At 43.8% G+C, this 14,012-nt stretch overlaps 1 protein-coding gene across 2 annotated transcripts in view; it reads left to right on the top strand.

Annotated features, from left to right (window-relative positions):
- Positions 1-9,247: 9,247 nt before the first annotated feature.
- CCDC93 (coiled-coil domain containing 93) overlaps positions 9,248-14,012 on the top strand; it is a 108,403-nt gene continuing 103,638 nt past the window's right edge. The window contains exon 1 of one of the 2 annotated variants that reach the window (XM_055120943.1): positions 9,248-9,440. In XM_055120943.1, the coding sequence (XP_054976918.1) occupies positions 9,399-9,440 (42 nt within the window). In that variant the 5' untranslated portion in view covers positions 9,248-9,398. The remainder of the gene's footprint in view (positions 9,441-14,012) is intronic. The other variant, XM_055120942.1, reaches the window with a different exon arrangement.

The raw sequence follows: 14,012 nt of genomic DNA, 5'->3' as shown, positions 1-14,012 counted from the left end.
CCAATTTTGTATATACAAGATCCATAACTTCGCTATGCACTTGGAAACTAAAGCAACACGTGACTCCGTTCATTACAATGGTCACTTCTTTGTGATAGTCTAAATGGGAAACTACAGTATCTATGTGATATGCCTATATGGTTTTACTTACCCTTATTCAAATATGTAAACTCGTTTTCATGAAGAATGGAGCGATAGGGCGTTTGCCTTGCATGAGGTAGACCCAGGTTAGATTCCTCTGTCCCTCTCGGAGAGCCCAGCAGGCTTGCACAGCAGAGCCTGGCAAGCTACCTGTGGCGTATTTGATATGCCAAAAACAGTAACAATTCTCACAATGGAGACATTACCGGTACCCGCTCAAGCAAATTGGTGAACAACAGGACAACAGTGCTACAGTGCTACGTTGAGTTTTCATGAGTCAGTGAATGAAAAGATCACAAATTTTCTATCCAAATTTCTCTCAAAAATATTTAGGTTATTGGTATTTTTATACTTCAACATTTCCCAGGAAGTTTTGTGCACATCTCCTTGTCCACAGGTGTAGTTTTTGAAAAGAGAACCCTCTGTCCTCCTCATTATGCAAAGTGAAGAGGAATCTGCCCAGGCATTTTCCCTACCAAGGGTCTTCTCTAACCCATCACATACTCACTACAAAAAATGCCATTCCCCAAAAGCACTGAATCGCTTCCTCTAAAGACATATTCAGAGAACAGGAGTGCATCATATTTGCAAAATAACTTCCTTTTCAATGAGTCCAGTCTCAGGCTTTGTAATCACATCAAGACCTTTTTTCTTTATCTACTAATGTTTTCTGATTTATTTTTCTCTTGACTTTTATTACTGTTAAGAGAAGACACAGTACTTTGAACAGAAGGCTGTTAGGATTACAATCCTTATGATGGCGTTTTTAATTTTATATTATTTAGGTGTCAATCTTGTAAGATTACTTCCTTGTTATTTTGTTTGTAGGTGGAGTAATTATTGTTAGAGTGCTATTGCTGCTAACAAGTTCAATAGAATAGTCCTAACTATCCAAACATACTGAAGGGATTGGTTTTTGTCTTTATCAAGAATGTGAAAGGTCTTAGAAAAACACTTTTAAATCTACAAGATATGTGTAGGTATTATTAGCAAATTACTTCCATCTTATTCTATTTTGAGACAATAAAATATAATATATCTATAGATTTTATTTTTGTCTTTATGTTATTTTTTTTAATTTTATTTGAGGTATTATAATTTATGACACCGTTAATGATTGGGTTTAATGCATACAATGTTCCAACATTACACTTCCCTCCACTGTTTTCTCTGTCCCCCATTTCAACCGTCTGTCCTTTCTCTGTACTAAACTCAGTTTTGTAGACCTGTTCTCATGTTCTGTAGTTTTTAGCCATTTGCTATTCCCTTACCATATTTTTTTAAATCCCACATACCAGAGAGATCTTTCTGTGTCTGTCCTTCTCCTAACTTCAGTAAGCATGGTTCTCTCCAGATCCACCCATGCAGTAGCCAATTGCATGGCTTCATCTTTTCTTATAGTCAAGTAGAATAGCACAGTTTCTTTGTGCAGTATTTGTTCTTGAACAAAAATCTCTCCTGTTGGTAAAAATAGGAAAAAAGCCATGTTTTTCAGTTCTTTCTTCTAAGGTAATTTTGGCTTTTCTCTCATTTAGTTTCAACTGAAAGCTTAATAGAATTGTATTTATAGCATAATATTAATAAGTCCTGTTTTTAAAGTGCATTTCTTGAATCAACAGCTTTCATTTCCTCATTGCTGTATTTTTTGTTCGCCAGGTTCCCATAACTTGAATGGCAGTAGGGATTTTATATGAACAGTCTTGCTGTTAAGGTATCTGAAAAGTTAAGCTTATTTCCTAAGAACAAAGATTGAATTGACTCCAAATATTGGACTAACATGCTCACCCAATGCTTTTACCACCCTGTGACCACTTTCACCATGTGTAAGTGATACCCAAACTCTTCCAATGCTCCTCAGGTTCCTGCCAAAAGGACCCTGGCCCACTGCCCCTTATCTTCTCTGCCTGTGCAGATCAGGCACTTTGCCTCCTTCCCACGCAGTCTCAGGAGCTTCCTCTAATTCGGGAGAGTGTCTCATTCTCTCTCAAACTGTGGTCTTAAATGTTCTATCAGTGGAGAAACCTTCACCGGCTTCTGACTCAAAATCATTTCTCTGCAATTTTTTAACCTCCCCTTTCAACTTGCTATTGATGGCTATTATTTCTATAATTAATTATATGCTATAATATGCAATTACATATTTTTGGATGTAAGTATTTGTTAATTACACATCATCTTTTGGCCCAATTTTGCCCAGTTTCAATGGCCACTTTTTTTTTTTTCAAGGAAAGGAGTAGGAAAAGGGATAGTCTCACATCAAGACTTTTGTTTTTTTTTTGGCCACACCCAGAGATACACAGGACTTACTTCTGGCCCTGAGCTCAGGGATTATTCTTAGTGGTGTTCTGGGTTGGGAAACCATATGGAATGCCAGGAATTGAACCCTAGTCAGCCATGAGCAAGGCAAGTGCCTTACTATCTCTCTGATCCTGATACTTAAGACTCTGAAAGGCCAGTTCTTCCTTGCACCAGATACTTGTCAGGTTTTGCCAAGGTGATGATTCCCCATAAAACATTCAAGTTTGTTCCTTTTTATTTCTCCTTCAGGGACCCCAAAGAAAGGAGCAGTAGCTGCTGAGCATTTGGTCTTAGATGGACAAAGCTAAAGAAAGTGAGGGAACCATGTAGTAGTTGTCAGCACTTTCCCTCCAGAACAGGAAGTTTCCTCTTCTCACAAAATCCCCTGGTGGAAGCAAGGCTTAGGACCCAAAGTCATGCAAGATGTTTGACATCAGTAGCAGGCAGGTGTTAAGTAGTAGGTTACTTCAAACATTCAAAAAAATCCACGCTGGGTGCTGAATCAGTCCATCATTTTTGTGAGAATTCTTCTTATTGTCTGGCACATTGTAGACACACAAAAACACATGGTGAAGAACTTTCTAAAATCTCCTACTCTTGTAAAAAGTGTATCTAATGACTAAAAAGTACTATGACATTAAAGTAAGGTTCTAAACTATTGTTTTTTCCATGTTTTTCTATATTTTAACTTTCTCTATCTGAAGCTAGGAATTCGCTCTCTCTCTCTCTCACACACACACACACACACACACACACACACAAATACTCTCTCTCTCACTCCCCCTCCCTCCTTTCCTCTTTCTTTTTCTTTCACACACATATTGAGAAAGTGACTATCCTTTTAGTAATTTTCTATTCTAGTAATTTGTTCATTTTTCTGTTAAGCAGTTGCTCCTGGTGCTGGAGCAATGGTATTATAACAGGTAGGGTGTTTGCCTTACACACAGCCAACCCAGGTTCGATCCACAGCACCCTGTATGACCCCTGTGCCCACCAGGCATGATACCTGAGTGCATAGCCAAGGGTAAGCCCTCTCAGCACCGTCAAGTGTGGCCCCCAGACCAAAATAGATAAATAAATAAATAAATAAATAAATAGTATTACAATGGATATAGATGTGCTTATATTTTTAGTTAATTTTTATGTTCTTGGGTTATGTGCAAGAAAGTAGAAATGTTAGATCATTTAGGAATTCTGGTTTTAATTTCTTGAGACTTTAACAGTTTCCTTAGAGACTGAATCAGATGTCATTTGCACCAACAGTGGATGAGGGATCCTTTTTATCACATGCCACAGATACTGGTGTGTTCTGATTTTTTGTTTTTTATGTTTTGTTTTGGTTTTGGAGTTTGGGGAAGCAATGACACCTGGTGATGCCCAGAAGTCACTCCTGGATCTGCACTCAGGAATTATGTCTGGTGGTGCTCTGGGTACCATATGGGTGCCAGGATCTTACCTGTGTTGGCTGCATGCAAGGGAAGTGCCCTCCGCCCTGTGCTATCTCTCCAACCTTCTTACTTTTTGATATAGGCCATTCTCACTAGTGTGAAGTGATACTTCACTGTTGTTTTGACTTGCATTTCCCTGATAATCATTTATGAATTTTTTTTTTTTTTTTGCTTTTTGGGTCACACCCAGCGATGCTCAGGGATTACTCCTGGCTTTGCACTCAGGAATTACTCCTGGCAGTGCTTGGGGGACCATATGGGATCCCGGGGATCGAACCTGGGTTGGCCGCATGCAAGGAAAACGCCCTCCCCACTGTGCTATCGCTCCGGCCCCCATTTATGAATTTTTTATGTGCCTATTAGACATCTGTATGTCTTATTTAAGAAAGTGTTAAGCTCTTCATCCCATTCTTTTAGGAGCTAGGAAGGTGTGGAGAGGTAAAAGAAGGTTGTCCAAAAAAAAAAAATGCCCTTGAAGTTCTTTCTGCCTATAATGCTTTCTCAGGTGAGTTTCCCCCATAGCATCTACTTGAGAATTAGGTCTTTCCTCAAATGGCCTTGTGGGTGCCTCAAAATGGCACCTAATATGACCTCTTCCTCTAGAAGACCTTACAATTTCAGGTATTCACTATCTCATTACACTTTCTATTTTCTGAAAGCACTTAGTTTTCCCGATATTGTCTTATTGATTTATATGTCTAATTTCTTCCAGTAATTACTTGTTCTGGTTTTCTAATTGCAGTATCTCCAGAACCAAGAACTATTTTCTGGCACAATGAAGTATGGTTCTCAGATTAGCTCAGTGGAATCATTTGTAAAGTTTTTAAAACACACATGCCCTCCAATATAAAAATGCTAAATGATTAAATCACTCTTACCAAGACAATGTTGAATATCAGTTACTTGAGGAGCTATACAACTGAACAGATTTCATATCCAGCAAGTTTTATATCCAAGCAAGTTTCTTTACTCCTGGGTAGTTGGACCCTTGTCAAATTCTTTCTAATTGAGTGATATTGTGACAAAAAAGGAAGTTATTGAAGTTCTTGAATAAAAAATATTATTCTGAAAAATTAACTAGAAGAACTCTTCTAAAGGTGAGTTACATTTACCAACTAGGTTTTGTCAAGAAAGGTGTTTGGGTTTTCTCAGATTACCTATTCCTCTAGGTTTTACTATAGAAATGTAACATACTCAATACAGGATGAAGAATTGTAAAATTCTAGTGCTTGAGAATATACTAGCATACATTTAAGAGTTTTCAGAATGAACTCTTGCATATGAATCTTTTTTTTTTTTTTTTTGCTTTTTGGGTCACACCCGGCGATGCACAGGGGTTATTCCTGGTTCTACACTCAGGAATTACTCCTGGTGGTGCTCAGGGGACCATATGGGATGCTGGGATTCAAACCCGGGTCGGTCTCGTGCAAGGCAAATGCCCTACCCGCTATGCTATCGCTCCAGCCCCTCTTGCATATGAATCTTAAAGTTTATGTGTCACCATGTGTTGGATATTAACCCAAAGTGTTTTAGGCTTCATCTATGAATTCCCCTTTTCCTCCTCCCAGAGAAGCTTATTTAAAGTTTATCTTTAACCTTTCCTTTGTATTTTACCTCTCATTGTCTCAGTTTCCCAAGTCAGTCTTGATTACTTATAAGCCAAAACTTTTGGTGATTCTGAACTTTTATTTGTACTAATTTGTATTTGAAGTGTTTTGCATTTGTACTTGCTTTTCTGTTTCCCCTATGCTCTTTTTTTATATTTTACTATAGAGCAATATTCTTTGGTTAAACACGAAAAGACCATTAATGCTATGCTTCTAATATTTGGGAGTTGATTGATTCTGAAATATATCTACTCCTGGGCATAATTACTTGGTCATAATTACTTGACTCAGGCTTCAGTTTCTGTAGATCCTAACATCCCAAAAGGGAAGTCCTGCCATGGGACTGGGATGGACCCAGGGCGAGTGGCAAAGCTACCCAGCATATGGGACAGTCTGGAAAGCATAAACGCAGGGTCTTGATGCAAGCTGGTATGACTTAAGAGTCAGGACCCCCATGGGGAAGGACAAGCTTAACTGACCTGAGGATTTAGTCTGGGATTTACAGTAAAAGCCTTGCTTACACTCAGAGCCCAAGAGAAGTAAGTGTCAAAAGCCTTGCTTGTTCTCAGCCCAGGGAACTAAGTGTTGGGATCTTGGTCTCTTACTGTTTTTATCCAAAAAAACAGCAAATATGGATAACTGATACAACTAGAGGGAAAGATAAAAGCAAAGTAGATGTTCCTGGGAGATAGTGTCTCCTTGAGTTAATCTCCCCAAGAGAATTTCCTCTGCTAAACGTTATCTATGTAAATTATCAATCACACCTATGTCCTTACCTCAACCCCTCTCAGATGTCCTATGAGTATGAATTAAATGGGCCATTTTCACCATCAGGCTGTGGTCCCCTGTCCCTGGTCTCTCTGTTGGGGAGGCCTGGAGAGGTGGGGAGGCAGCATTGGTCACTAACACACACAGCAGCAGCTGTGTTAGAAGCAGGAGCTGGTTAGAAAAGCTGAGGCTTTGCCAAATGCCTTAGCAGAACTTCCATCTGCCCCTCATTTTACTTTGTGAACTCACAACAGTGAACCACAAAGATAATTATAATAAATTAACTATTCACTACTGTGTTGCATACAAACCAACACATTGTATGGGAGGGTCAGAGCAGCTCAAAAGACTAGGCACATGCTTTGCTTGCAGGAGGTGTAGCTTCAATCCCTGGCATGGCTGAGGGTGGCCCTCAAGCAGATATGTTCTATGGTGCAACATGCAGTATGCATGCTTCTCACCAGACCAATTAAGGCAGAATATCTAAAGGGGGTCCCAGGCATTTGGTAGTTTTTAACACCCCCTGTATGATTACCACATGCAGTCAACCTTGAGATATACTAACATAGAAAAAATTTTGAGAATTATTAACAAAGAATATCTTGGATGGAAGATGAATTAATGAAAGGACAATGGGACTCAGAAATTTGGGTCTTGATCCTAAACTTCCACTAACATGGTATGTAATCTAAATGGGGTAAGTCTACTTTCCTAAAAGCCTAGTGTTGTACTAGATGTTTTCTAAGTTTTCTTCCTGCCTCAAGACTTCATAATTTCCTTTGGTTAAGTAAAAGCCAGAGTAGAAATGCTGCTGGGACAATTAAGAACGTGACGGGGACTTTATAAAAAAAAATCTTCATACAGGATAAAGATAATCCTACCAGGAAGCTCCTTACTGTGACACCCTTCTGCCCAGGAAAGGAAAGTACTTGTGAGATTCTTAAAATATTACACTTAGAAGAGCATCACACACCTCTGTGCCAGATGAGCAGAGCAGGACAGACTGGTCTTTAGTATTAGTGGAGATACTTAACAGGTGTCTGTTTCTTACTGTGGGAAGGACAATGCCAGGTAAAAGAGAGAATAGGAGGCCTTTCTTCAAGGAGCTGGTTAGAAAAGCTGAGGCTTTGCCAAATGCCTTGCAGGCCACCCATCTGCCCCCCAAATCCCAGACTGTCAGAGAAAGCCTGCACAAAGTTGCCATCTTGGCCCCCTGCATGTCTCCCAGAAACTTCAGTATTTCACTCCTTCATGTCCGGTGGTGGACATATGTTGGACTTCTGTGCTGAGTTCTCACTCTGGAGCAATTCAGTTACCCTAACCACACTGTTCTGATGTTAGCTTAATCCTAGCTCCAGTCACCTCTTCCTACAAAAATACACAAAGGTAGCTATGGCAGTAAGAAATCATAGAACAGTAGATTGTTACTACTATTGTTATTATTATTGGGTTTGGAGCCACACCTGGCAAATCTCAGAGGTTACTCCTGGCTCTGCATTCAGGGATCACTCCCAGCAGGTTCTGGGAACCATATGGGATTACAGCTGAAGTAGTGGCAGGGTCAGTAACACTGAAAGTCTTCCTGGAACCCTCACATAACACTCTCAACGACTAGTTAGTAACAACAAATTTGGTGGGGACAGCTTTGACAGGGAAGGACGAGAGCAAGGCCCGGAGTAGTGTTACTCCCAGAGAGCTCTCTGGAGGGAGTAGGGGAGCATCAGTGGTGACGTAGACTTACTGCCACAGTCACACTAGCGAAGCAGTAGAGAACCCCACCAGGCTTTGTGAATAAAGAAAGTAGCCTGGAAGATTCAACCAGTACAAAATCACTCTATAACCTCTCAGATAAGGACTTTAAAAGGAAAATGTTGAGGATGTTTAGTGAGTGCAAAAAAAAACAATGACACAGGTAGTCAATAAAGCACAATAAATAAGACCATAAATGAGAAAATTAATCTCTATGGAGAATATTTATGCATAGTGGAATGGGGGTGGGGTGGGGCCATGCCCTGAGCCAGAGGACGAGAGAACGGTTTTCTGAGAAATTCATTAAACCTCCATATGTATATATATGTGCCATATATATATATAGGTCATATATGTAGAGAGAGACCATATATTTACAGGCTACATATATGTGTATATATATAGGCCATATACATACACACACACACACATATATATAGGCCCTAGGAGGGAGGGCAGGTATGAAGAATCCTTCCTCAGGTGGTCCAGTGTTATGTGTGAAATCCTATCAGTAACAGCACTGTAAAAATGCAAAAGCATATATATGTTTATATATAAACTTGTGTATGTTTATTATACATACATATGTAGTATATATATTCTCAGATAGAAGCAGATTGATGAGAGGAGGCAAATGGGGATGGGGTAGGGGTGAGGATATTGGTGGAGGGAAATGTATACTGGTGAAAGGATCGGTGTTGTAAAATTGTATGCCTGAAACCTAATCTAAAATAATTTTGTAATTTCATGGTGACTAAAGAAAAAATTTTTTAAAAAAGAATCCTTTCTCGCTTGCACGTCCTACATCAAGAAGTCTGCCCGAGTGTGCGTGAGTCAGAACACGCAATTCCTAGCACCAGGTGTAAGCCCGGAGCTCCCAAGTTCATCTGCGCTGGGTCTGCGAGGAGCACTTCGGAGTGCGGCTCCTCCGGGGGCATCCAACGCCGAGACCAGCCCAGAGGGAGGCAGCAGGAAGACGTCCCTCTGATTCTTCGGAACTCCGGCGCGCCACTGCCCTGGACATCACCAGGGCTGCAGAAGCTGCTCAGGGACATTCTCCCGAGCCCGGCGGTTCCGGTCTCGCCCGGGGCCGGCCCCCGCCTCCCGCCCCGCGCACGCGCAGTCGCCCTGCGCTCTCTCGGTTGCGCGCATGCTCCGTGTGGCCGCGGCGGGCCGGGCCGGCGGCGGCGGCGGCGGCAGCAGCGGCGGCACGGCGGCGGCGGCGCAGGAGGAGGAGGAGGAGGAGGAGGAGGAGGAGGAGGAGGAGGAGGAGGAGGAGGAAGTTTCCGCTTTGCACTCCACCCCGGTAGCAGCTTAGCGGCCGGGGACAGCTTCCTCCCGGGGCTCCGCGGGCTCGGCGGCTGCTGCACGCCTGTGCCATCGGACCATGGGCTTGCCCAAGGGGCCGGAGGGCCAGGATCTCCCGGAGGTCAGTATCTTCCCTCCCCGGACACGTCGGGGTCCGCCTGAGAGAGGGCCGATCCCCCGCGGGGCGGAGCCGGGGGGCTCGGGGGAGGGTGCTTTGGGGCGCCCCGCCCCCTTGCCCAGGTGTGTCGGCGGAGGGGAGCCCTGGCCAGGTCCGCTCGGGCCGTGCAGGTGCTGCTCCGGGGACGTGGGCGGGGACTGGCCACGCTCGTCCCGGGTCTCTGGGGACCGTTCCGGCACGGGACCTGCCCGACCCAGCCCCCCTCCTCTTCCTCCCCCTGCAGCCGCAGGGCCCGGGGCCCCACTTCCCCGCTCCTCCCTGCGACCCTCCGGGGCCAAGGCGCTGCCCCGCTCCGGAGTCACGAGACGGACGCGAGCTCAGACCGTCTGGGCACGGATTGTGCAAAGGGCGGTGACCTTGTGGCGTCTGCCGGCGCCTCGCGGGGCCCGTGGGGGTCGCGGCCATCTGTCCCGTCCACCTTGTGGTCTGGAAGGGATCCCCCTTTGCTTTTACCGCCCCCCCCACCACCACCACCCCTACCGTGCCCGGCCCGGCCCGGGCCGGGAGGAAGTTTGCGAGCTGAGCACGCACCGGGTTGTGTCCGGTGGGGCGGGGGTGGCCACACTTCGCAGAGGAGTTGCGTGGCCGCGACTGAGCGCTTGGCGGAAACGTGGCTGTTTCCAGCCCCTTTCCTGCTAGAGGTGTTCGTTACAGATAATTTCTTGGATTCCTGGGTGACGGACTGGTCCGTCTGTAGTTCTGGCTTTCCGACTTGGCAGGGAATAAATGGAAGGCTGCATTTCCTTTGGCTGCAAATGTGACTTGAGCTAGGTGGATTGTATCTGCCTTCTCCTCTAGTTGATTTTGCCTCCAAAGCTAGTCTGGTTTACTAGATTTTTAAAAGTTCTTGAACCCCCCTCCCCCCCGCAGCACTTCTGTCCCGCTCCTGTACTTCTGATGAATGAGCCCTTCACATTTACAGTTACCTCTCTCCTGTCTTCCTTCTTGACCTTTCTACCATCCAAGACCCTCAGATCTACCCACCCCCCAAGTGCCCACTCACTGAGGTATCCAGACACTGTGCTTGAGACACATTTTGTTGTCCTAAGTGTTACAGCAATTTAATAAGTACAGTGCCAGAATCTTGTTCTGGATAAATCCTTAGCAGTTGTTGTTTCGGTAGGATCGGTGATGGTGAAGACTAGAATCTGTCCTGTGATCCTTTGGTTTGCTTTTATTTATTTATTTTTCTTGCAACTTACTTATGGTAACATTTATCAGATTTTTATTTGTTTGAGGTTTTGGCTTTCGGGCCACACCCAGCAGTGCTCAGGCTTTACTCCTGACTCTGTGCTCAGGGATTATTCTTGGTAGGGCTTTGGGGACCTTATGGGGTGCTGGGGATCAAACTTAGGGCTGCCGGCTGCAAGGTGACCCCACTCCTGCTGCACTCTCTTCAGTCCCAGATTCTTTTTTCTTTTATGGGGGCCAGTTCTCGGATCATGAGGGCAGTAGAAGTGCTGAGGGCCTCGAGGCCATGTCCAGTACCTGCTGCCAGGAGAGCTGCTTAGGGGGTCATTGGTGTTAGGGATGGAACCCAGCATCAGCACCAGCCAGGCACATGCTCTGCCACTTGGGCTGTCCTTCCCACTCCTCAGGTTTTTGTCTGTTTTTGTTTTTTGGGTTTTATTTTTCCTTCCTCTTGTCTAGTCTCCTTGTACTGCCTTAAATCCCTCCAGTTTGTTCTCTCACAGTATTCCCAGTGGGGAATACTTTCTGAATCAAACCTGTAGTCTTTTGTGTTCTGTTTAATCCTTCTCTGACTGTTAGGAGGATGTGTCTGATTTGCGACTGTTCCAAGAGGGTAGTTTCTGGCAACTAGGAGACAGAAGGATGAATATCATCAGATTATTATCACTCAGATCAGAGGTTATGAAGATGGATAGTCAGTGTCATTAGCTCAAAAAACGTTTGGGGGGAAGGTGGTGCTGTGAACTGAACCCAGGGCCTTACACACGCAAGGCAAGTGTTTACCATGGAACCACATCTGGCATAATTTCATTTTGTTTTATTTTGTTTGGAGGCATACCTGGCAGTTCTTGGAGGTACCATATTGGTGCTGGGTGTGAACCTGGGCTCCACATTTAAAACACGATTTCTGGACCTTCCCACTATCCCCCTTGCCCCTAAATTAAAAAAAAAAAAATTAAGCCTTTCACTGCATGTATGTGAAATATAATAAGCAGATAACAGAATCTAGTCTTGCTGTTTAGCTTATACAGGCTGTAGTACAATTGAAAACTTGAACCTGGTTTAAGAGACCATATTAATTAACCTTTCGTTTTAAGAATTGGAAGTAGGACTTAGCCTGGTGACTTCAAAAGAGTGTGTTTCATTATTAACCAGTAGCCCTCTCCCCCCTTGTTTCAATGTTAATCTGTAAAGTGAATTTGGAATATTATTAGCATTCTCCATGAAGCGTCTATTTGTAGGGACAGTTTGAACCACTTCTAGCCATGTTTGGGACCTTCTTCCTGCTCTGTACTCCAGGAGGGTCAGTCTCTGTGGTTTCCAGGGGACCATGTGGTGCTGGAGATCAGATTTGGGTCAGCCAGCTCTATGTCAGACAGATGCCTTACCCCTTAATCTCAGACTTTACACAGTAAGTACCTTTTGCCAATATGTTTGTTCATAATTTATATTGCAGAAGTTAACTTCTCTATTCTGGGGGTCAGTGTACAGAAGCATGGGCCATGCATCTGTCATGGAGTCACTGGCAGGTACACATTAGGTGCAGATTGAGGCAGGGCTGGACCTCCTTTATGTTTCGTCATCTTGGAGTGTTTCCAGGATCAGCAGTGCAAGTGACCATACACTTGACTTTCTTTTCCTAGAGTCTCCACATTTGTAGATAATTCTCAACCATCCCAGATCTTTTGTAAAGGTAGGAAAGTCATGAATAATTAATACAAATGTAGTCTTGCATGTCCACTTAGGAACTGGTGAATGCTGAACATCAGAATCTTTAATTAGTTTTTGTTTGGGGGCCACATCTGGTGGTTTTCAGGGCTTACTCCTGGCTCTGCACTCAGGGGTGGGGGGTGGCGGGATCAAACCTGGATCAGCCGTGTGCAAGACAAGTGACCTGCTCATTGTACTGTTGCTCCAGCCCCCCTCCATCAGAACCTTTAAAAGGTTGGGCCACTGTTAGCCGAGAGAGAAGTGAAAGGCGCAGTAATCAGAGCGGACGTCACCGTCCCCCGCCCCCAGCGCCTGGGTTTACTGGTCACTCCACTCATATTTCCATGTTCAACTGTGTCTTAGTCTGTACGCTCCCTCTCCTCGCAGTTAGTACTGCAAAATAAACGTGAATTTTCATTATGAGCCTTACGACTATGTAAACATTTTGTTAATCCATGACTGGCTGAGGTCATGCCCCGTATGTAACGGTCACAGGCGTCATTCCATATTTAATAAGTGTGTCCTTTGAGCCTAATGCTGTTTCAGAACAGAGGCGTGAATATGGATGAATAATACATGAATTCTCTCCAGAACCAGCAAATAGTCCAGCTGGGAAGACCAGCGTATGCGTCAACACCACACTTGTCACCCAGCAGAGGTTGATCTTCAGTTTTATGAATGGCATATACTCTGAATAGAATTGAAATGACAGGAATGACTCTTTCAGCTTTCATTTGCCAGGGCCGGCATTGAATTGGTAGGCACTAATTATTTCTGAATAATTAGGAAATATTGGAGAAGTGAAGAAATGGGAATGTGCAGGGTTGGTGCAGTTAATCCATAGCTATGTCTGCATTGTTGTGCAATGAGGTAAGGGAGGAAACTGAAGGAAAAGATTGTAGCCAGAGATCTGGGTAATACCCCAAGAAACTTGGATTTATCTTATAATTAATGATAGCATTTTATTTTTTTTAAAAAATGCACTATGGCAAGCACCAAGGAGAGATGAGGTGAAAGCTGTGAGTTAGGAAGTAGTGAACAAGCCACATTAATAAGGAGGAAAGATTAAGAGGCAATTGCAGTGCCTTGGCCTGAAGTGTAAGTAAAGGGAAAAGCGGACGTGTGGGAGATGTGTCATTGTGTATTTGCAGGCAGTAATGGCTAGGGAAAAACCAAAGGTGTGTTTCAAGAACTTGAACCAGGGCTCTTGGATGGTGCTTTTAGGAGGGTGGGTAATTTCTGTTTCATTTTTAAATATTTTTGGTTTGGGGACCACACCTGGCAGTGCTCAGGGGTTACTCCTGGCAGGCTCAGGGAACCATATGGGGTGGCGAGCATCAAACCCCGGTCAGCCGTGTGCAAGGCAAACACTCAGCCCTCTGTACTATCGATGCGTCTCCGGGAGAGGTAATTTTTAAAGAAATTTTCTGCAATAATGGAGGAAAAGGTGGGTAAAGGTTCACGGAAATAAATAGAAGAGAAAGTGCTAGAGCGATTTAAGTTGAAGATTAAACACACCAGAATAAGTTAGGAAGCAAGTAAGTTAATTTTTTTAAAATACAATTCCTCTGTTTAAATTTCTTCAATTATTATTTGAATAGAATTTGTTAGTTT

This window comes from Sorex araneus, chromosome X (genome assembly GCF_027595985.1).
Source record: "Sorex araneus isolate mSorAra2 chromosome X, mSorAra2.pri, whole genome shotgun sequence".
Taxonomy (NCBI): domain Eukaryota; kingdom Metazoa; phylum Chordata; class Mammalia; order Eulipotyphla; family Soricidae; genus Sorex; species Sorex araneus.
Note: the sequence above shows the minus strand (reverse complement) of the source record. Positions and strands in the feature narration are given on the sequence as shown.